Here is a 24,582-nt window from a genome sequence, read left to right on the forward strand (position 1 = left end):
ACAATATAGTGATTCAACACTTACATACATCACCTGGTGCTCATCACAAGTGCACTTCTTAATCTAGCACCTATCCTCTCCTCTGGTAAATATCGGCTTGTTCTCTATAATTAAGAGTCTGTTTATTGACTTGTCTCTCTCTTTTTTCCTCCTATGCTCATTTTTTTTGTTCTTAAATTTCACCTATGCATGAAATCATATGCTATCTCTCTTTCTCTGACTTACTTATTTCATTTAGCATATTTTCTGGCTCCATCCATATTGTTACAAATGCCAAGATTTCATTCTTTTTCATGACTTAATAATATCCCATTATATATACATATATATATCCACTAATATGTATGTGTATCTCACATCTTCATTACCCATTCATCAATAGATGGACCTTTGGGCTGCCTCTGTATCTTGGCTATTGTAAATAACACTGCTGTATAATGTTTATGCATAGGGATGCATGTATTCCTTTGAATTAGTGTTTTTGTATTCTTTGAGTGTTCAATTTTTAATTGGCTTATTTATATTATTATTGACTAATAGGGGTTCTTTATATATTCTGGATACTAGTTCTTTACCAGATGTATGGCCTGTAAATAATTTATTCCAGTTAGTGGCTTGTTTTTTTATTTGCCTTACATTTGGACCTTACATTTAGGTCTATGATCCATTTCGAGTTAATTTTTGTGTTTGATGTGTGGTAAGGGTCAAAATTTAATCAATGCATGCAGATATTGAAATGTCCAAGCACTATTTGTTGAAAAGACTTACTCTCCTTCGACACCTTGAAAACAAACTAACCATAAATATGAGAATGCATTTCTAGATCCTCAACTCTGTTCCATTGCTTTATATGCCTGTCTTTGTGCCAATATAACACTATCTTGATTACTATGGCTGTATAGTTAATGGAATTCTGCTACCAATTTCCAATTGTGGGGGTCCCCATACAGACAACAAACAATGCTTCCGACACTAGCTAGGTGTCCTACAATGTGACTCAATTCTGACTATCCAGAGTTAGCATCAGATTCCATGGGTTAAGGATTCTGTCCTACAAGATTGCCCCCCTCCAACCCACTAAATTCAAATGCCAGTTGAAAGCCCAGGTTGTTACCTGTGCTTCTGACCAACTGGCTATAAATCAGAGGTTCCAAGGACTCACTCCTCTGGTTCAATTAATTTGCATACAGAAGCTCACAGAACTCAGAGAAACATTTGTTTACTAGATTACTAGTTTCGGGGCACCTGGGTGGCTCAGTCGATTAAGCATCCAACTTCAGCTCAGGTCTTGATCTCCCAGTCTGTGAGTTCAAGCCCTGCGTAGGGCTCTGTGCTGACAGCTCAGAGCCTGGAACCTGCTTCGGATTCTGTGTCTCCCTCTCTCTCTACCCCTCCCCTGCCTGCGCTCTGTCTCTCTTTCTCAAAAATAAATAAACATTAAAAAAATACATTTTAGATTACTACTTTCTTATAAAAGGATATACCTTAGGAATAGCCAGATGGAAGAGATGTATAGGAAAGGGCACAGAGTTTCCAAGCCCTCTCTACATGTGCCACTCTCTTAATACTTCCCTATGTTTACCAACTCAAACCTCTCCAAACATGTCCTTTTGGGTTTTTATGGAGGCTTTATTACATAGGTGTGATTGATTACATTATTGGCCATTGCTGAATGGATTCAATCTCTAGCCCGTTTTCCCTCCCTGGATGTCAGGGGTTGAACTAAAAGTTCCAATCTTCTAATCACTTGCTTGGCTCTATTGGCAAATAGCCCCCTCCCTTAGGTGCTTTCCAAAAGTCATGTCATTCACATAACAAAAGACACTTTTATCATTCTTAACACTTAGGAAATTCCAAGGGTTTGGGGGGCTTCATGGAACCAGGAACCATGGAGAAAGACCAAATATATATGAGATATATGAATCATAAGATCACAATAGTAAATTTTGAACCTGGGTGGTATGAGTCCTCCTACTTCATTCTCCTTTTTCAAAATTGTTTTGTTATGCTAAGTCATTTGTATTCCTGTACAAATTTTAGCATCTGTGAGTCAATTTTTATAAAAAACAGTTGCTGGGATTTTGATAGGGATTTTATTCAATTTAGAGAGAATTGTCATTTTAACAGTACTGAGTCTTCCAGTCAAGAACATTAAATGTCTCTCCATGTATTTAGACCACTCATTTCTCCCAGCAATGTTTCCATTTTCAGCAGACAAGTCTTGCACTTATTTACTTAAATTTATTCCTAAGTATTTGATGCTTTTATGAATTGAATTGTTTTCTTAACTCCATTTTCAGTTGTGCCTCTTTAATGGCCTACCTGCCAGCACTGGAGACTAATGCTCAGCCTACAATATGGCAATATTCTTCAAAAATACCAACCAGCTACTTGATGGCAAGTTGACTACATTGGATTTCCTCCACCTTCAAGAGCCAGTCGTTCATTTCTTACAAATAGACACTGATTCTGGGTAAGAATTTGCATTTTCTGTTCTTAGAACCTTGGCCAAATACCACTATCAAGGGAATTACAGAGTGTCTGGCCCATACAACATAGCTCTGTCCAGGAGACCCACTTCACAACAAACAAGAAGTGAAAAGTGGGCCGATGACCATGGTATCCACTGACAATATCACACATTGCACCAATCTGAAGCTGCTGGCAGAGCACTGGGATAATCTGCTGATAGTGCTGCTGAAGCATCAGCTCAGAAGTAATACTTTTCAAGATAAGGTGTCAATGTTCATAATGTAGGGTATTTATTGAATCAGAGACCTTTATCTGGTGTTATGTCCCCAGTGAGAACAGTACACAGGACATTGGTCCAAGAATGAAGGGATGGGAGGAGTGGGCTCATTTTCTATTACAGCCAATAACCCATTGGGGGAATTTGTGCTTCTTGCTTCTTTTAGTCCTGGCTATGCTGGATTAGAAGTCATGGAACCCTCTTGCCAAGTGATACAGTAAGGGTCATACTGACCTAAAACTGTGACTGTTGTCTAGACACTCTGGTCTCCTTGGATCCAAACACCAATAGAAGAAAAAAGGAGATTCAGTGCTGGTAGGAGTAACTCTAACAGGAAGAGGAAGTGGGCCTCCATTATGAAGGCAGGTAGGAGTCTGTGTAGAACTCAGATGATCCATGTGGGTGTCTCTTGGTACTCCATGCCCAATTATGACTATGAAAGCACATGTGCAGCAACCCCAGCTGACAAAAATATGATTACCAGGGCCTCAGATCCTTTGGGGATAAGGGATTGGATAACACCACCAGGTAAACCATCAAGACCCACCAAATTCAGGTTGCCTAGGTGGCTCAGTTGGTTAAGAAGCCGACTCTTGGTTTTGGCTTGGGTCATAATTTCGTGGTTTGTGAGTCCAAGTCCTGCATTGGGCTCTGTGCTGACAGTGCAGTGCTTGCTTAGGAGTCTCTCTCTCTCTCCTTCTCTCTCTGCCCCTCCCTCTCTCCTCTCTCTCTCTCTCTCAAAATAAATAAACTTAAAAAAAACAAAACCTGCCAAATTCAAGAAGATTTTCAGCTTCCCCAGATTAACACCAGGTAAGACAGTACCAGACCATGTAGTGCTCAGAAAAGCCTAGGGCAAAGGATGCCTTTGGAGAGAATTATATAATGAAAAAGTCAAGTTAGATGTTTTTCCATCCCCTAACAAGTCCAGTTTGTCAATTAACTGGTCCCAGAGAGGATGGTGTTTGAACTGAAACTGGTCACCTAGGTTCTTATCCAGTACCTCTCCTTTAAAACTGGATCTCTCCAGGGGCACCTGGGTTGCTCAGTCATTTGAGGGGACAACTCTTTATTTCAGCCCAGGTCGTGATCCCAGGGTCTTGGTATAGAGCCCTGCATCAGGCTTTGAAGCCTGCTTAAGATTCTCTCTCTCTTTCTCTCTCTCTCTCTCTCTCCCTTTGCCCCTCTCTCCTACTCATGCGAGTGTGTGCTTGCTCGCTCTCTGTCTCTCTAAAATAAAAAATAAAACTGGAACTCTCCTAATCTTAAAAACCAGAGAACCCCCAGCAGGGGATCCTACCTCCCATGCCTTGAATTCAGCACCCATATCCTGCCACTCTGCTTGATCAAACACTGCTCGGGAACTGATAACACCTAGAACAGATTATAGCCTAGAATGCAGGAAGAGCATGGTCGGGGGAAGGTGAGTAAGTGCAGAGGGAGGTGAGTGAGTACAGGGAGTTAGTTGGGGCACTGGGGCTATTTGGTTGTCCTGCAGGCTGTCCTGCATGTTCCTATCAGGCAAGTTCTGGCGCTGAAAGGGTGTGTGGAGAGTGCAGAACAAGAGAGGGAGTTGGGGGACAGGAGGAAGCTCCAGACTACAGAATGACAAGGAAATGAGTGCTATGGTCACTCAAGGCTTTGTTGGTCATGACAGGAGTCCCAAAAGTGGCTACCTTGAAGAGTATGATGGGAAGAATAACATGATGGGAAGAAGAGCACAAGGGAAAGAGTTGGGGATAGGGGGTGAGGAGGTAGAGAGCAAAGAAGTAAAGAAAGAGCTTGGGGATGGTGATGGTGCCAGTCTAAAAATCAGGAGCTCAGTTCCATTTTAGTAGGTTTCTAACCAAGTTGGTATGGATCTCCTGGTAGATAGAGAAGTGAGAACTGTAAAAGCAGCCAAATGTGGGTTTCCAGAGATATTCCCAGGTTCCACCCCTCTATCACACTTACTGTGACTCATTCTGCAGGCTCTTCCCCCATCAGACTATCCTTCCTCCTCATTTCCCCTTCCGACCTCTTCTGCTTTTCCCTCCATCCTTCTGTTCTCCTGGCTGTGATTCCCATTTGCTCTGCCTCTCCTCTCTTTCTTCCTCCGTGAAAGTTCAGGAAGGAACATAAATGCAGGCTGAGGTCATTTGCTTTTTGTTTTTTAAAATATTTTTTTTTTTTTTAAGTAATCTCTACACCCAACACAGGGCTCAAACTTACAACCATGAGAACAAGAGTTACATGCTCTACTGACCGAGCCATCCAGGTGCCCCTTTTTAAGTTTTGCTTTATTATTATCAAAGCATTTTCCCCCACATCTGATCCTCAGTTATGTGAGGAAGGCCTTCCAATCAGTACATTGCCCAGGGAAGGAAACTAAGACCCAGAGCCTAATGATGCTTGTACAAGGTCACCCACTCCTTCAGCTTAATCTCCCCAAACAGGGACTTATAAGGGACCTAAGAGTCAGAGAAGACCTCAGGCCCTGGTATTATTGTGCTGCCTGCTTGGGTAATCGGGATAGGGATGATTCAGATTCCTCATCAGGAGAAGGGCCATCTGTGCACCTTGATAGGGATCTTCCTGTGACCCTAGATGTCCCTGCTGGGGATGACCATGACTCCCAAACCCACTCCCATAAAATAGAAGGAAAATAAGACATTAAGGAAACTAAGATTTTCTTCCTGTGAACCTTTTTTGGGAAGTATAGGGATGTACTCCAGGAAAAGGAGGGTGTATACCAAAAAAGCTGTGGAATCTTGGAAACCAGAGCCTCAACCCACAAGAGGGAAAAGGGAGTCACCAAGAAAAGTCAGGAGGAAGAAGAGTCTACGGGACAGCGGGGAGAGGCCTAGAAGGGATAGGGTGTCCTAGGTGCTGGGAAGGCAGAAGGGAGCCTTCACCAACAAAATGACCTAGACAACAACCATAATGAATCTGAAGGGATTGAGAAGGATTCACATTTATAAAATTAAAATATCATGAAACGTAAGAAAATGAAAACATCAGGCAATTATTAAATCCCTGAGAAACATTAGTGTGTATGAAAAGGACAATTAAGGGAGCTTAATGTGTGACTGAGACGTCAGTAACATTCTTATAAGTAAATAATTGTAACTCTGACTCCCAGTCCAGTCCAAACTACCATATACCTGCACCAGGAAGGTAAAATTGCATGGGAGGATGTGTTCTTGGGGAGTGGGGCACCAGCACTCAAGCCAAGCAAGGTCACTGAGGCTGCCTTAATGAAGAGAGAGGTAAGAGGAGTTACGAACCCTTTGACCTGAGCAGGTTGGCATACTCTAGTCTCCCTCATGGCTCCTTTCATGGGATTAATATGACAAACTGCCTCTAAATTCATTCACTTGGGTAGAATTCTTCTCCCAACTTCCTAACAGCCCTCGCCACCACCATTTCATGAAGATGATGTTCTGCACATTATTCATGGATTGTTTTTGCCAGCTGATGAGAGAGGATAGAAGGGGAGTTTACCCACCACAGCGAGAGGGAAGCAGCTCCAAACACTCCTGTGGTCACCAGAGCCCACCACAACCCAGAACTTGAAGTGCCCAGTGAGATTCTCAGCTCTGAGGGGGAAATCTCCTGTGGGCAGGAAGGAAAAATCAGAATTGGGAAGCTATTCCTTATTTCACAGAGAGTGCAAACACAATGGAAAAGCATACAGCAAAGCAAAGAAACTATTACCACAGAAGAGGGAACCATGCTTAGTTGGGATGGGGGTGAGGGGAGAAAAGATGATTATGATGGAGAAGGGGCACTCAGGACTTCCTGGGCACTGGCTGGGGTTATAACTCCTGACTAGGAAGTGGGTTCTTGAGGATTCAATATAATTACTAAAAGAAGATTACATGCATGTTCATATATTTATATATTTTTTAAAAACAAGCTAGGGTATGGTATAATCGACACTCAGCTCTGAGTCCTGCATTTCCAAATCCTATTCAGCTACTGGCCCTGCACCCCTCAGTTTCTACTCCTGTAATGAGACTCGAGGACAAAAGGTAGAAGACAACTCCCCTGAGCTGAAGCCCAGTCACCTGTACTCACAGATGAGAAACCCAGTCTAGCCTCATAGGGCCTAAATATGCAAAATAAATAAAGTTTCCACCCCAGCTCAGATTTTCCCTCCTTGAGATCCCCAAGTGCTGAAGGCTGAACCCTGTCACATTTTGACCATGAGTCTCCTCCTAAACCCTGGGACCCGTTTTCCCCCTCCTTACTCCAGTCTCCCAGATCCACAGTTCTGGATTCAGGTTCATCATGGGCACTGCTCCCTCTGATATGGCAGAATTTTCGGTCCAGTCTCTCCTGACAATTCGGTCTGGCCTCCTCTGGAGAGTGCCCACCATGCCCTTTGCTGAGTAGTTTGGACTAAGGGAGATCAGGCTGTGCAGTCGAAAGGACCTGTGTTAGGAATGGGTGTGGTCTTCTAACCCCATACAAGCTTACCCAGCTGATAAACAAGAGAGACCTGTGGTTTAGCAAGGTGACAGGCCAAACCTCAGCCCTCTGCAAAAGGAGCCAAAACCTGAAATATTTTAAGGCTGCCTGCTTGGTTTCAAGGGTTAGCAGAAGGGGAAGAGCAGGGAGGTTTATCCCAGAGGGCTTCTGGAGAGTGACCCTGGGCTCTGTGAACAGGACCCCTGCTCCTTCTCTCCCTGGCGGAGTGAGGTGGCTGGTGAATAACCCTTCCTTGGGCCTTGGGATATTCAATTCTGGCTCCAAATTTGGACCACTGAGGAAGCCCTGAAACTCAGCCAAGCCAGGCTGACAATGAAGGCAAGTCCAAATTGAGAGGACTGGCTGGGTTCACCGGGTGAGCAAGGTAGTGGTAGCTTCTGTTAACATTGTTTAGCATTTTTACTTTTTATCAAACTGCTTTTGAGTACACTCTGTACCCAACTTTTACATCATTAGCTATACCAACTACTTTGTCTTTTCTTTTTTTCTTTCTTTCTCTCTTTCTTTCTTTCTCTTTCTTTCTTTCATTCCTTCTTTATTTCTTTCAAAGAGAGAACACATGTACACAAGCAGGGAAGAGAGGCAGAAGGGGAGAGAGAGAGAATCTTAAACAGACTCCACACTCAGCACAGAGCCTGATATGGGGCTTGATCCCATGACTCTGGGATCATGACCTGAGCCCAAAATCAAGAATCAGATGCTCAACCAACTGAGCCACCCAGGCGCCCCACCCCACTATTCTTTTTAGATACCCAAATTGCTTTTCATTTAAAAACACAAATTACTTGCCATGTTTAGTACTACTTCCTGCACAATATCAAAAGATCTTCCCTTGGAATACAAAGACTCAACATCATAAATATATCGATTTGCCCAAGTTAATTGATAAATTTCATATATTCCCATTGTTTTCTTCTGGAGTTATTTAGTCTTATTTTAAAGCTCATATAGAAAAGTTAACAACCAAGAATGTCTGAAAAGGAAGAACATTTGAGGGCAGGGCAATCTGATTAGATATTTAAGTAATATGAATCCTCCATAATTAAAGCAGTATGGTATTAGCAAGTGAATAGAGAAAGAGATTACTGGGGAAGAATACTATGTTAAGAAATAGGATCAAGTAAATATAAAAATTTAGTGTGCAATAAAGTGGCATCTCAAATGCCTGGGGGAAAGATAGGCTTTTTAATTAATAGTATTGAACAACTAAATAGCCTCTGGGAAAAGATAAAATTAGAGCCATACTTGATTTCACATACTAAAATAAACCCCAATAGATCAGAAATTTAAATATAAATAATGACACCATACAAGTGCTGAAAGAATACATTGATTAATTCCTTTATAACCTGTGGGTTGGGAAGGCCTTTCTAAGTATGATTCAAAATACAGAAGTAATAAAAGAAAATATTAATAAATCTGACTATATAAAATTAAAAATACATGTTTTTGCAAAATAATAAACAAAATTGAAGGATAAATTATAAAGATGTATAACATATCACAAATAATTTATAGCTTATCTCCCTGCTACAGTTCTTAAAAATACAGAACACAAACACACATACCAAAACAAGAAAACTGAGCAAAAGACATCAGTGGAGAGTTCATAGGAAAGGAAAAGCAGGGGAGCCTGAGTGGCTCAATGAGATTGAGCCTCGCATTGGGTTCTATGCTGAGTGTGGAGCCTGCTTGGGATTTTCTCTCTCTCTCTCTCTCTCTCTCTCTCTCTCTCTCTCTCTCTCTCAAAGTAAACATTAAAAAAAGTAAAAGGAAAGGCATATGGCCTTAATACATATGAAAAGATGCTCAATTGTATTCATAATAAAAAATAAATAAATAAAACTACACCAAGATACAATTTCCCATTGATCTGAGTGACAAAAGTGCCAAAGTTTTTCAAAACAACCTATTAATGACTGTGGAGAAACAGGCCCACTATAACATTGCTGATGGGAGGGCAAAATGTTTACTAGAATCCTTGTGGAATAAAATTTAGCACCATCTAACAAAATTACATCTATAATTACCCTTAGACTCAGAAATCCCATTTCTAGTAATCTACTTACAATACATATTTCTACAAATGTGAACATGGATGAGAGTATTCATTTTGGCATTGTTTGTCATAGCAAAACACTAGAAACGACACAATGTCCATCTGTAGGAAACTGAATAAACCATGGTACATCCAGACAACAATGCTATGCAGCTGTAAATAAAGAATGAAAATAACCTATACATACTAATATGGATTAACCATCAAGATATATAGTTAAATAACAAAAGCAAAGTGCAAAGATGTCTATATAATGCTACTCTTTGTATAAGAAGGGAGACTAAATAAGAATCTTATACATATGTGTTTATTTTTGTAAAAAGAAATTGTGAAATAAAACAGAAACTAATAAAAATGGTTACTTAGAGGGGGAAGGAAGAAATGAAAGAGAGGATAGGATAAATATACTTGTCTGAGTAATCTGTTTTTAATTGTGTTTTTACTTTTAAACATTTTAAGCATTTTACATAATAAAAATGAAATTAATTTTGAAAGAAAAAATAAAAGTCTAAAACTGAAAACTAAAGGAAATAAACCTATTTATTTAGCAAATTTTAAGGTAGCCATTAGAGAAAATAATTATCTCAGGTGACTTCTGAATACAGTACTCTGTACATCCTTTACAGTAAATACTCTAAGGAGTAAAAAAACAGCAAATAAATATTAAATTTCATTTAGCGATTTTATTGTTAGTAGTACTATGATTGTTGTAGTTCTGAAGCTATTTTATGTATATCTTAAGATAAAGCAAATAGGTAAATATGTCCAGGTTATTAAGAGCCAAGATTTTCAATTACCTTGGGGGCACCTGGCTGGCTCAGTTGATAGAGCACAGGACTCTTAATCTCAGGGTCATGAATTCAAACTCCATGTTGGGCATGGAGGCTACTAAAAAGAAAAAGAAAAGAAAAGAAAAGAAACCTACAAGATTTTCAATTACCCTGATAAAAGATGTAAAGTATAAAATCAAAGAAAGGAGAAAACTATAATATAAAATTTGAATTGAAAATATCAATATAAATTCATGATTTTTCTAAACACTGCCTTAAATGTCTGAAAGCAGTGATATTTCTGAAGCAATGAACTCTCCCAGCTCCTAAACAGTGCTTTCTAAAAATCATTCCTCATTAAAAGAACCAGTGCTCCTTGGAGAAATGGCTGATTCCATGTCCAGAGCTTGGGAAAGTAAGATTGGGCCTGGGACATCTTGTGCCAAAAGCAAGAAAGTGCTCACAGACAACTTTGGGGGCACCTCAAAAGGACACAGGAGTCAAGTTTTAAAGGATGCCCACTGGACCTATTTTAGTACAGTTTGAGCACAAAAAGAATGATTGTAATTGGTTGTAAAATACTAAATGGATAAAAACCCTGATCTCACAGTTAAAGAAAAAGACTGATTTTCCACCTGTGTAGATTAATATGCCACCACCTTACTCTGAAAATTGGTAATTACTGAGAGATAATAAAGCATTTACCCTGCCTTTTTAGAAGGAACTCTAGAGTCCTAGTTGATGAAGGAAAGCTCCTCTCTAGATAACTACTCCCTTATAAATGTAGGAAGGGGAGAATTAGAAATGCACCGCTTTGTAACCACTGATGAAATAAATTCACTCAGGGAAGGATCACTATAGATGCCAATTATTAGGTGAAAGTGTTTTAGAATAGTCATGGTGTCAAAGAACCTTGCAGATGACTTGTTAATTGCAAAGGGGGAAACTTTACAGGACAAATCTGACAATGTCCACCTTAACCAAGTGATCACACTAAGCATCATTAGTTGTGAGATGATCTCATCCCTTCTGATGTGAGGCAATGTTAAGTACATGGCACTTTTAAAGAATTAGTCCCCAAATTGGGTAATCAGAATCTAAGTTTTTAATTGAAAAGAAAAAATACAGAGGGATTGGGGAACAAGTTAAATGCCCAGACAGAAATAATAACAGAATCCATAACGTTGGACATTCTATAAAATAACTGGCCTTAGGGTGCCTGGGTGGCTACTTGGTGGAGCATCTGACTCTTGATCTCGGGGTTGTGAGCTCAAGCCCCACATTGGATGTGGAGCCTACTTTAAAACAAAACAAAACAAAACAACTAGCCTTATGTCTTCAAAAAGTCAATTCTATGAAGAAAAAATACTGATTGTTCTGGATTAAAAAGAAAAAAAGAGAGAGGAGGACATAACAACAACAACAAAGCAACATATGGAACTTGACTGGATCTTGGGGGTTTTTTAATTAACGCTATAAAAGATTTAAATTGGGGAAGTTTGAATATAGATTAATGTTAGATGATATTAAGAATTATTAACTCATTAGGGATGATAATTTCATCTAAGTGATGCAAGATATATACTGAAGATTTAGGGATGAATGGTCATGGTGTCTGTAACTTGTTTTCAAATAGTTCAGGAAAAGAAAGATATGTACACAGATGGATAGACAACAGAGACTATTAAAGCAGATACAGCAAAATATTAAGATTTGTTGAGTCCTTGTATTGAGTGTTTGGGTGTTTATCATCCTTTTTCCTCAGTTTTTCTGTGTGTTAGACAATTTTCAAAATAAAAAGTTAGAAAGAATTTCTACATGAATATTCTGATTTTTACACAGTAATGGAAGACATTCCAGGATGCATCTCGTTAATATTTCTTTGTTCCCATCAGCAATCAAGAGAGTCTCACCTTCAGATTTCAAGACATATTAAGAAACATCCAAACTTTGTTGTCTCGTTATGCAAGTTTGGCATCAGTATTTTATTAAAAATTCTTGAATTTTTAAATATTAAAACACTGCAACTTACTGGCACAAGAATGACAATATACTAGCAATAAAATCAAAATGAAGCTAAACTATTTAGAAGCAGTAGCAACTCCATAATTCAAAGATAATTTAAACAGGCAATTTTAAAGAGTGCTTCATAAATGTGCAAAGCAACTCTCAGCCTGCAGTGATGCTGCCACACCAGCAGATAATGCTACAGAGCATTTCAGGTGCAGGGGAAAACCCTTTACCCATGGCTGTTGCAATCTCTTAATTAGCTTGAGTTGATGAGTTCATATCAGAATTTGTTTTATTAATTACGTTTATTGCTTACTGAAGTTATTCTTATACTACTTACTAACTGGTACAAAAGTGTTTTAACAACTGGTTGAGCTGTACCAGTGCAGACCAGCTGAATGTCAGTGCTGTTTCCTTCTATTAAGACAGAAGCCACTCAGCTCCTGAGGGAGGGTACTCCCTGCACTGGGACTCTCAGTGCATCACCTGCTCTCCAGGGCTTGTTCCATCCTAATTCCCACTTTCCCGCATTTCCAACTTTTCCTCCTCACTTGATCCTTCTTCCCAACATGTTAACACAAAGTATTATAAAAAAAAAAAAAAAAAAAAAAAGTTTCTCAATTCTATATAATCTGCCCCTTCCGTTTTTCTTTCCTTGCAAATACAGCCGAATTTATTGAAGACTATATCTCTTCCTCCACTGCCTCCATTTTCTTCCTCCAAATTACTCCTCCATTGCCTTACATCCTGGGGCTTCTGATCTCACCTGTCCAACGGAACTACTCCCACCAATATCACCAAGGCTTCTTGTTGCCAAATCCAGTAGCCACTCTTCATTCTTGGTGTCAGCATTTCTTGGGAACATCCCACACTTCACCCTTCCTTCTTTCTTACCTGGGCTTTCATTGCACCACACTTTCCAGGTTTCATCCTGTCTGCTGGCTTCTCTTCCCCTGCCCACCCTTTTATGTATGTTCTCCACTTTCTTCCTTGGCCCTCTTCTTTTCTCATGCTGAACTTTCTGTGGGTTATCTACTTTACTCTCCTCCCAGTGTGTTGATGCTGCCCAAATCTGTCTGCAGCCATGACTCCCCCCCTTCCTCCAAGCTCCACTCGAATAAACCCTGTCTCAGGAAATAGCACCATCACCTACTCTGGTTCCAAGTCAGAAATGGTACAAAATCTTGCCTTGTCTCTCTCCCTCCCCCACACAGCAAAACTATTCCCCAGACATTAACTCTACCCTCTAAGTACCCCATAAAACTATTTCTCTTCTTTCCATCAGCCACTACCTTAATTCTTGTTTCCATTCTCTTCCCTTGGATCACTGCAAAAGCCTTGGATCTCTCTACCTTTCCAAACCAGTCTCCACACTGAAACCAAAATGATCTAAGGCACAAATCTCTCCTTGTTCTTAGGCTTAAAGTTCTTCGCTATTCCTCTGGATAAACTCTACACCTTTAGTATGGCTGACAAGGCCTAGCAAGAGCTGGCCCAAGCCTCCCTCTCCAGCTTCACTTTTCCCCACCTCTACCTTGCACCCTAGGCCCCTAAGCCATGCTGAATACATTGGTCTTCCCAGCTCGTCAAGTGCTTGTTCCTTCAGCTTTGCTGTTCCCTCTGGAATCCTCTTGCCTTCTCAATGCCTGGCTAACTCCTGCTCTGTCTTTAGGTCTCAGCTTGGATCTCTGTTTTTCTAGGCTTCCTCTGACTCACCAAGACTAGCTTAGCTGCCTGCTTAGTATTTCCATAGCAATTATTTACCATAGACTACTGATTTTTTTTCTTGCATCCTTATATAACTTGCTATCCAAACACAGCTTCCAGCCCTATACCACTCCTTCCTGATCAGATCCCAAGCACCCCCCCCCCCCCACCAACCAAATGGAGCCACTACTAACTCACAGGATCTTGTATGACTCTTCTCACAGCACTTACTATACTCTTTTAGTAATTGTCTGTTTCCATTCTCTAGTAAATTGTGAACCCCATAAAGGACCACTTCTATATCACTTACCACTTAGGAGCAACTGGCAGATAGTGATTGCTCAACAAAACTTCATTGGGTGAATGAATCCTTGGGGTGATTATAGTTCTATCCACCTTGGTTATGAAGTTCAATAGATACATATAATTAATTTGCATAGTGCTATAGAATTATTGTATTATTAGTATCTGGCTGTTTTACTTCTTGAGGGTACAGTCTATGCCTTATTCAATTCATTTGTTCCAGAAAACTCAGCATGCCTGGCACATATCGTTTTCAACCAACTTGATTGTATTGGTGATCATAAGATATTACGATAGAGAGGCCCAGATAACTGAACTACCCTATATTGTACACAGCTACCTTGTCCCAGAAACAGGATTAGAACTCAGTCTGAAAAAGAAAAAAAAAAAAAGGGGGGGGGGAGGAGGAAGTTGCTCAATGTCTAAATAGAATGCCAGCATGAATGAGAGAAGCAATGAGTTCTCTCCATCAAGAGACTGGTCAGAGAGGTACCTGGCTGGCTCAGTCAGTAGAGCATGTGACTCTTGAGTCACATGAGTCATGAGTTTGAGCCCCATATTGGATGTAGAGATTACTTAAATACATAACCTTAGAGAGAGACAGAGAGAGAGACAGAGAGACAGAGAGAGAGGCCAGAAGCAATGGGAACTGTCAGGGCCCCAGACCTCCATGGTCAAGTATCCCCATAGTGGACATGACCCAGGCCAAGGAGTGTGAGGACGGGGGTGTTGGGTATATCAGCATGGAAGGGAGACTGGACCCTGGCTTGTCTCTTTTAGACAGTTTCAACCTTCAGCCCAAGCACTGGTATTAAGGTATTATTTGTCCTTCTCTGGAATCTATTTATTGCTAAGATAGTTCTTTTCCCAGTGTTACTTTCCTACAGTGAGTGAGTCACTGACAGGGGCTGGGAAGAATCATTTACAGTATAGCCCATTGGGGATGTTAGAATTGCCTCCTTCTAAGTCTTTAACATAAACCTACCCCCTCTTCAGCTTCCCCTCCAGCTCCAGGCCTCAACTTTTCATCCCCACCCCCAGATTCTCCCTATGGCCCTAGTGAAACTCATGAGAGAGACAGCAAAGATAAAAAGATAAATGAGAAGCAGCGTTGTGGTGGAGGCGGGGGGTGGGCGGACAAGTAGAATTCTGATTTTCTCCCCTTTCTCCATTTTTTGAGAACACTAATGTCCCTACGTCTAAGCAGCAGATGAGTCTCTTGCTTCCCTAAACATCATGAACCCTCAGAGGAAGCTGAGCCTGGAGCCCCTTTCTTCTATCAGAGCCTTCTGAAGAGCCAAAGATGGGAGACAGGTGGGTTTTTCTCTAACTGGGACTTTTTCTCTTTTATAGCATATTTTGAGCAACCTTTAAGCACATTCACATGCTCACAGTATTTAATCTTTGTTCTGGAATGCAAACTCCAGGACTTATGTCTGCACTGGACCAACAGAGGATGAGCTTGGGAGTATGTGACTAGGCCTCAAAAGCCAAACATATCAGCTTCTCCTAAATATACTTAGTTTCCTTCACTCCTGGATTGCAGGGTTTCTATTGGCATTACGGAAAACTGCCCCATGACCCAGATCCTGCATGGGATGCTTTAGAGTGAAGGGGAAAAATCTGGTACTCGCATTTTCTCCTTCCCCTACACCTAATGGTTTGTCAATCTGTTAAACAATACTTTTTGCTACCACTCAACCCAGACAACATTGTGGTAGCCAACAAAACAAATCTCATTCTCCTTTTCCTCCAAGAATTAAGTCTAGGAGTCCAGTTGCTTGCTTAACAAAGTACAGCAAATGTTAAAATACCCTGACTCACAAGAGAACTAACTGCTGCTGAAATGCACATGACTCCATAAGACAGCTGTCTACCTGCTGACTTCTAGCTCAGACCCTGCACTGCTCATTTTAGCTCCATTCCAAAACCAGGGCAAATGGGATTCAGAAGGCTGATTCTGTGCCCTCCCTTATGAATCTCACAGACCTTCCATGCATGTAGACCTTTAAATAATAAAGCTTAACACTGGTCTGCTCAAATCGTAAGTGTGCACACTAGTTGTTTGCCAGTAATTAAGATGCTACTTCTACACATTTAATCACCATTTTCACAAACATTGTCTTAACTAAAAATTCTATCAACAGGAAGTCCTAGAATTATAGTGTATGAGCCCCAAAGATTTGGAGAACATCACATACCCTTCTTAATCCAAAAACTTGGGTATCTGAAAATGGGATCTTAATCACGGCAAAGCTGCACATTTAGGTCAGGTCCTGTTTGTGCATCTTTATATGCTCAGTACTTAGCACAGATCCAGACAAACAGCTGACCCTCAAAAAGTAATTGTTGAACTTCAATAAATCCTGTAAAAATCTCACATGGAGACATCAGCTTGTCACACCTCTTACCACTTCTTCTCCAAAAAGATCCTAGTATAACCCAGGTCTAGCAGCAAGGAACACACAAGGCTGCTGCTCAAATCTGAGAAGGAAGGAATGGCATGAACTCAAAAAGAGGGTTGGATTTAGACCAGGCCTCAAAGCCTGAAGTGACTTCCCCGCCCCATGTTGATAACAGGATCCATAAAGTGCAGAATGGGAAAGTAAGCAGAGACAGTGGATTTCAGAGCCTTAGAACCCAGTGAAGTAACCCTTAAGAGAGCTCTTCCTTCCCAAAAAGAATGCATGAGAAAAGAAGGGAGAAGAGAGAAGTCTCCCACAACTGTCGGCCTAAAACAGCCGCTCTCACCTCAGCCCATCTGGGGAAGGGGCTACAAAGCAGACAATCTTTATTCACAATTGGGATGGCAGAGGGGAGGTACCCTCAGGTCAGTCCAAAAGCAGAGATACTGGGTGGAGCAGATGGCACAGGGCAAGGACTCAGCACTCGTCCTCGCCCAGAAGGGCATAAGGGTTTCGGGCAGCCAAGCTGGACCCTGGAGCTGAAGTCGGGGTGTCCTCATCCCCTTCCCCCTCCTCATCCGCATCCCGGTCCTCCTCTCCCTCCTCCTCACAGGAGCTGCTCAGCTCTTCTTCTTCCTCCTCCTCCTCGTCACCTGCTGGCCCCACCCTGCCCTGCAAAACCACCAGCTCTGTGGTCTCCGGATGGGACTCCCAGGTGCCTGGGGAACCAAAACAAGAAAAGAATGGAGGAGAGTTTTAAGCAAGGAACTAAAGCCAGAGAAAGATGGGGAAGAAGCAAAAACTAAGAGTAACAATCAGTTCTGTAGCTGCTGGCATTCATTCATTCATTCATTCATTCATTCAAACTCCCATGGGCTGGGCACCGAACAATAGCTCTGCATACATTAACTCTACTTTCTACCACCACCTTACCAGGAGGCAACTATCACCCTGGTTTTGCAGACCAGGAAACTGTCTCAAAGATGTTTAGTAACACAGAGCTGGCTGACAGGTGTAGAATCCAGATCTGACCCTGGGCCACAAAGCCTTTTGCCTACATCATAGCACAGGAACACTGGCTGTCTGACCTTTCTGTTCACTGTAGCCTGGCGGATGAAAACACAGGCTGAGGCGGCCATCCAGTGCCAGCCGCAGGAGGCTATTGGCTGCTCTGTACACATCATTCCGGGCTGCCTTGGCTGTCTTATAACCACGTTTCTCTGCCCAGGCTGAAGAGAGAAAAGAATAATGGGGAGGGAAGCCGTTAACCGGACCCAGTCACCATCACCCTATTCCCATAACGTAGTCCTTCCACTTTTCTCTGGAACATCCCAGGCCACAGATCTTGCTGGCTCCACGACAGAAATCCAAGCATGAGTAGCCAGATATTTTACCAAGAGCAGAACCTCTGAGAAGAGGAGAGGAGATACAGCAGGGTAAAGGGCAAGGGGAGAAGCCAGGAACATGGAGCCCACCTTCACAGATGTCCCAGGCACACCAGGGATGTTCTGCTGAGGGATCCTTGGCCTCTGGGTGGCGCAAGTGAAGCAGGACCTGCACAGGGATTCGAGAGGCCAGATAGCCCACTGCGGTGTATGGCTCCTGAATTTGGGCAATGGGGTAGATCCCCGCCAAAACCTGAGGGGAAACAAGAATGCTCAGCCCGTTCCTGGCCTTCTGCTTTCTCTCCCTCCCTGCCCCATCATACCTCATACCTGCAACTGCCTGGGCAGAAGGGAGGGGAATATGAGGCCAGGGCAGTCACAGAGCTTCACAGAAGGGGTGAGAAAGTAGGTCTGAAAGTATCGGGTATGGCCGGGGGTTCTGGAGACACTCACGACCTTCCGCCCCACCAGCCCGTTGATCAGCGAGGACTTTCCCACATTTGGGAAACCTAAAGAAGGCAAGGAAAATTAACACTGGACAGATCCCTACTCTGTGACAGGTAAGACAACAGCTATAGAGAAAAAGGGAAGTAAAGCTCAGAAATCAAGGAAGCAGTATAACCTTAAAAGTTTCAAACAAATCAGGCTCTGGGATGGCAGGGTTGAATCCTGGCCTCTCCACTTATCAGCTTTGTAACCTCAAGGCAATTTGCTTCACTTTCTGAGCCTCTTTCCTCATTTTACAAGTGAGTAGTCAGGATTAAATAAAACAGAAACAAATAGAACTGTGTGGTTCAGTGCCTGCAGCAGACCAAATGCCCAACACAAGTGAAACATGTATCTCATAATCATTACAACTTGTCCAAGAAGAAGACTATAAATCCTTGGGGGCTCACTGCTGCTCTCTTCAGGACCACCTCCATCATTCTGGGTGACTTTGGTATTTGCACAGGTGTTCTGTTTAGCACTCTGACCTCTCGGTGCCTGCATCTATTTTCCAAAGATCATTTCCTCAACTACCCACTGTCAAGGTTGTACTCTGGACCTTGTCACTTCACACCTTCAAAATCTCAACCACAGGCACCACTCTCTCTGCCCTGACATCCTATCAATTCAGCTCACTTACTCTGTTTCCTCAGTTCCAACACATCTTTAACTCTGACCCTAGTACAGAACCACTATTCAATACTGAACTCATGTCCTTACTTCTCTTCTTACCCAACTGAGATCCCAGGCCCCAGCTCTATAGCCAGTAGCTTTCACACTTGAGTTCACCTTGAACTCCCCGGTCCTGCCCCTCTCCTCCATCTTACTCAACCCCATGGCTCCCATCCCCCAATGCCCTGACACTCAGGCTTATCCAAAAATCACCAAGCTCATTCCCACATGAAGACCCTCTCATTTACTGACCCCTTGGTCAGGAAGGCCCTTTTCCCATTATCTCCAAATAGCTACTTCCTCTGAACATCCTGGGCTCTTCTCAGAGGGAGTTTTGCATGAGAACCCTCCTCACTGGATCACTCTCTACCTTTCAATGCCCCTAAATAATATGATTTCAAATCATGAATCAATTTACTTTCAAGGAAATAAGCTCTGTGAGGGTAAGGACTTCTCTGCCATTTTCACAACAGCATAACCCGTCCCTGGAACAGCACCCGGCACTCAGTAAATATTTGCTAAGAACTAGAGGTAAATGAAACCTCAGGACTGCCTGTCCCACAGCAAAGGAAAGGGTCTCTGGGCCTTAATCATACATTCCTTTCCTCCCCAAAAAGAGCAGAGACAAGGCTATTAATTCAGGGAAGATGCTCCTTGACAACAAACTTAATGGGATAAGGCTCAGAAAGATACTAATGCTAACAAAGCTCCTGCTCTGATTTAATGATTGCTCTACTATTGATTACTACCATGTAAACAGTTAAAATCTATGTCTTTCAGAATAACGCCTGGTACATAGTAAGTACCACATAAATATTAAATTTCAACAATCGTGATTATTACCATTATCACTATCTGTCAGGCATCATTAGGCTCTCTGTATGCCATTCCCTTCATTCCTGACATCCATTCTAATTGGGTATCAGCATCCCCATTCTAAAAATCAAAGTAACTAAGACTCAGAATGGGTAAATAACTTCCTCAAAATTAATAAGAGCTAAGGAAAGGGGGAATTTAACTCAGGGGTGCCAGGATACTTCCACTATTGCCGACACCCTCCTTTTCCAAAGAGTGAAACTCTGTACCTCATAGGAGGCTGCCATGCATGGGCCATTGCTTCCTTACCCACACAGCCAATAGTCACCACTCCGTCTTTGTAGCGCTCCCGGGTTGGGCTGGTTGGCTCCATTGCTGAGTCAGTCTGCTGCTCCACAAGGACTGCAGGTCCATCCTCTTCTTCCTCCTCCTCCCCAGAGCCATTTCCCCAGGTGGCCCCAGCCACATCTCGGGCAATCTTCTCCCGCCAGCTGTTTAAGTCCACTGTTCCAAGAAGCAGAATATGATGAAGGTTCTCCCTAGGGCCACCATAAATGACTGCACAGACTATACACTGCACAGCTGATGTAACTGGCGCCCCGAGAGTGCCAACCTGCACAATACATTCTCCCCAGCCTTCACTTGACCCCACACAGAAATCATATGAATGTTTTTGTTTCAGAAAAATACTGGGAAGACTGAAAGCAACAGACCACTGGGGCTCCTGTCTACCTGCTGCCTCTGTTGCCACCAAGTCAGTCTGCTCCCTCTTCTACCCCTCCCTCTGGCTTCTTGCCTACATCCATAAAGAAGGGGTTGACTTTAAGGAAGGTAAGCAAAATGACTTCAAGCCTTGGGCTTTCCACATATCGTCCCACAGCTCCCCTCTTAAGAAGTATATACCTTTCCCCGCAGTGATGGCTTCACAGGCTCTCAGTAACTGCTCCGGCCCCAGTGCCCGAGTCCATCCTCTCCCCCGTCTCCGACTCTTCTTCAAAACTGAGATCAGAGGGCACAACAGTGTTAGCACATGGGCTTATGCACCCCATCTCACCCACCACCCTTAAGACCAATATCAGGGACTCCTTTGTCAACAAGCCTCTCTGTTCTCCCTGTTGTCCCCTACCACCCACCTCTCCCATACTGCCTTCCTCATTGCCCACTCACCGCTACTAGGGTCCTGTGGGGTCCGTGGGTCCCGAGGGAAAGAGGTAAAAAGGACTATGTGGAGCTGGGGATAGTGCTGGTGAAAATAATGCTTCCAGGCAACGACGAGAGCCGGTGGGGCTAGATCCACCTTGTTCAGGACCAAGACCAAGGCCAACCCAAGTTCTCCAGTCACGTACTCGTAAAGTGCTGGTGGGAAATTCACAACCTGGGACAGGGTTGGTGAGAGGAGGGAGCAATGAGAGATCAACCCAGAGTTCTCTGCCTCTAGCTCCCCACTCACCAGGCACAGCTCAGAGACAAGACTCCAGTGGTAGCAGATTCTGGGGTAAAAGGGTAAATCAGCCAAACTAAACTAGGAAAATAAAGTAATGGTAAGCAATACCTGTGCATTTGTGTCTGGGGAACTTCTTACAGGCCCTAATTAGGAATGGAAATGAGCCAAACACAAGACAAGGAAATAGTGATACCTAGCACACTGGGATAAAGGCTGGGGTCAGGAATAGGGGTGGGGGTTGGGATCAAACTTCGCACCTATTTTTATGTGCACGCACTTATGTTTATACACATGCGTATGCACACACATACGCGTGTGCATGTTTGTGGCAAGCATGTGTGGCTGTGTGAGTGCATGTGAGTGCACACATATGTGTACCAATGCGTGTATATATGTTGTTAAGGACTTCCAACCTAAATGTTCCCACAGACCTCCCTTTCTCTCACTAGAGGACAACAGTGAAGTGGTAAAGCCAGATTAACACAAGGGTCATCTAGCAGCAGAGACTAGAGCCTTAACCACTGTCTTAACCACTATTCCAGGTGAGGCTGAATTCTGTAGTGACTAACATGATGGAGCAGGGGAAGCCCTAGCTGCCTTCACAGAATCCCTTGGAGCTCCACACTAGAACTTTCTATGGGTCTAGCTCTGGTGGGATGGGAAACAAATTATGTAGTTTTTCATCAAAGGGAAGTAAAAAAAAGGATCAATTAACCAGAGCAGAAGTGGCAAGCTGTGATACTGATGAATAAAAGACTGAGTTCCTGACTGCAGACATCAGTCATACTGATAGAGAAGACTAGAAATGAAAGATACTTCTCCAGCTCCCAATTTCTGCCTCTGTGCTTTACCCTACAAGAATCTTCCTTCCCCCTCCCCCTTGCCACCCTCATTCCCAGTACTCACTGGATGTCGGATATCAGTGATAAGCAGGACAATGTCAGACATCTCCAACACACGCCACAGCTGCCTCCATGTCTAAAAAGACAACATCAGTGAAGAGTACCTAAGCCTGGAGTCCCTCTCCTACCTGACCCCAGACCAATTTGATGAAAGGTCACTCCTGTCCCCACTGCATTCTCACCTCCAGATTATGCTCAAAGTAGCTGAGTTTCTCAGAGGTGTAAGCCCCATGAATCTTTGCAAGATACTCCTGGAAGCTACGTTCCTCCTGGCTCATTAGCTGCTCCTTGGACATCTCATAGCTCCAAGGAGGACGTCGGGGAAAGTCCAGGACTGGGAAATCAAGAAAAAGTCCAAGTAAGTCTAAGAATAGTTTCAGGGCTCAAGAGTACATCGCAGACCTCTCCTTCCCGGCAGTCAGGTCTTCCTCTTCCAAGCTCCTTCCCCGAGCCCACTCACTGCCTCTCCCAAACATCCGTGTGTTGAGCTCTCACCTGAGCCAGGCTGATAGACCTCTCGGATGTCCAGCTCCAGCAGCTCAGCACTGACCGGCTGTAGCACTTGCTCCCGGGCTGCTTTCTTTCTCCTTTCCACCTCCTCCCGGCTGTCTCGCTCAAAATGCAGCCGGTATCTAATGGGACAGGGACCGCGCCATCTCTTGCAATCCTGTGACCACAAACTCCCCTCTTGGGCAGACAACTTCGTAGAGCTTTCTCTTCAGAGTTGTTCAAGTCTCCTTTCAGTAAGCCCTCCCTCAAGTCTCTCTTTCCCACAGTATTCGACCTTCCCCTAAGCCTCGCCCTTCTAAAAACCAAGAACTCTCTCCAGCCCCTCCGGAAGAGAGAACTGTGGCCTGCTCCGGTGAGCCCAGCTGCCTGCGGAGAACGGTGGCATCCCAGCCCCATCTCCTCCACCAGCAATAGCCGAGTTTCCCCCAATACTCTCACATCCGGGTAGGCGGGGAAGCCCGGACCAGTACACCCCCCTCCCCCGCCTACTCTCACCGATTTGGGTCATAGCCTCGAGGACCCAGCCCCTGGGAAGGCTGCTGGTTGAGCCTGCGGATATGATGGGTCACAGACTCCCCGTCTGAGGTGTCGGTTTGCTCCTCCCGCCGCTCCCGGCTCCCGCTGCGGCTGTTGGAACTGGATCGCAGCCCATCTTGGAGCCCTGCGGGGAGGAGTTGGTGACGCCGAGCTGGCGGGTTCTAAGGGGCTGTAAGACCCCCCTCCTCGGTCAGCCTGGCTTCTCCTCACAAGACCCCACTTCTTTTGAGGCCGGGGGCTCCCAGCCATCCCGCTCAACACCCTACCGGATGTGCGTGGGGGGAGTCATTCCTCCACCAGAGACCTGCGGGGATGGCGCCCGGTTAGAGCTAGAGGGGTTCCCCTCCCCCAACTATCCATCCTTTCCCACCCCTTCCAAGGAGCCTGGGGTAAGGAGAATCCCCTCTGCGGTGGCCCGCGAGCGTCCGCGCGCGGCCACCGCCCACTCCCACGCCCCGCAGAGGTGCGGCCGTCACACCCCTCCTTCCAGAGGTGCGGGAGCCCGAGCCCCGCCCCCTCCCCTCGCTCCTGCACTGACCTCGCTTCCGCTCCCGCTTGTCCTGCAACTGCTTCTTCTTTTGCTTCACGCTGAAGGGTTTCTTTCTCGGCATGGCCTGGACCAGTCACCTGGCCCAACCTCCGCCGAGCTCCGGCCGCCTCAACGGACTCCCCCCGGGCAACCCCCGCCGCAAGGGCCTGGGACCCTTGAGGGGGCGGGGCTATGAGGTGACGTCAGCGAGCGGGCCTGGCCGATTCGCCCCAGTGGCCTGGGTGGAAGGCGGACGAAGGGAAATACAGCCACTTTCCTCTGGCAGCGAGGCGAGAGGAAGATGCGGGGTGGGCTACCCGCACGTGAGACTCAGTGGCATGGACAGGGCGCAGCTGCGGCGAGGAAGGAGGCGTGCGTGGGAGGATCAAGCTAACTTCGTCACGGACGCTACCAACTCGCGTTCGGAAGAGGGGGGACGCGTGTCATCACTACCTTGCGCGCTGGGGGAAGCTACCACTCACCTGGAGGGGTGGGTGGAGCAGAGGGCGGGTCCTACCACCTGGGGGAGAGAGAGGCGTGGATGCGCTTAAGATATTTTAGCAACCCCCGGGCTTGACCTTTGTGGAAAGACCGGACTGCGTGTCTTGGCAATGAAGTCAAGTTGCTGAGCTACACTGGGGACAGGGTCAGACGTCTTGAGGGACGGGTGGCAGTCTAAAGAGTCCTGGGCGCGCCACCTTCGTGGGACCAAAATTCTTTGTGGGACGATGATAAGGGCACAGATCATACGGGCAAGCGCGGGCGAGGAGGGAAACCCAGGCGGGACAAGGACTTTTGAAGAGAGGTCAGAGGGCACGAAGTTGT

At 44.4% G+C, this 24,582-nt stretch overlaps 1 protein-coding gene across 1 annotated transcript; it reads right to left on the reverse strand.

Moving 5' to 3' along the window:
• Window positions 1-16,818: 16,818 nt before the first annotated feature.
• Window positions 16,819-24,512, reverse strand: GNL1 (G protein nucleolar 1 (putative)). Its single transcript, XM_007090611.3, has 12 exons — window positions 23,767-24,512; window positions 23,187-23,352; window positions 22,677-22,813; window positions 22,364-22,515; window positions 22,186-22,257; window positions 21,003-21,210; window positions 20,739-20,834; window positions 20,145-20,339; window positions 18,192-18,370; window positions 17,952-18,114; window positions 17,565-17,705; window positions 16,819-17,195 (listed from the first exon to the last, which is right to left on the reverse strand). Exons 1-12 carry the CDS (start codon window positions 23,837-23,839, stop codon window positions 16,954-16,956), a joined length of 1,824 nt encoding a protein of 607 aa, XP_007090673.2. The 5' UTR covers window positions 23,840-24,512; the 3' UTR covers window positions 16,819-16,953.
• Between the last annotated feature and the right edge of the window lie 70 nt (window positions 24,513-24,582).

The sequence above is a fragment of the Panthera tigris genome, chromosome B2 (assembly GCF_018350195.1).
Source record: "Panthera tigris isolate Pti1 chromosome B2, P.tigris_Pti1_mat1.1, whole genome shotgun sequence".
Classification (NCBI taxonomy): Eukaryota; Metazoa; Chordata; class Mammalia; order Carnivora; family Felidae; genus Panthera; species Panthera tigris.

Excerpts from the sequence above, each read along its gene's own strand:
- GNL1 (XM_007090611.3), bottom strand. The coding sequence starts at position 23,839 with ATGCCGAGAAAGAAACCCTTCAGCGTGAAGCAAAAGAAGAAGCAGTTG. Across the intron at positions 23,353-23,766 it reads CAAGCGGGAGCGGAAGCGAG|GGCTCCAAGATGGGCTGCGA; the intron begins GTCAGTGCAGGA and ends TCCTCCCCGCAG. Across the intron at positions 21,211-22,185 it reads TCACTGATATCCGACATCCA|GTTGTGAATTTCCCACCAGC; the intron begins GTGAGTACTGGG and ends ACCCTGTCCCAG.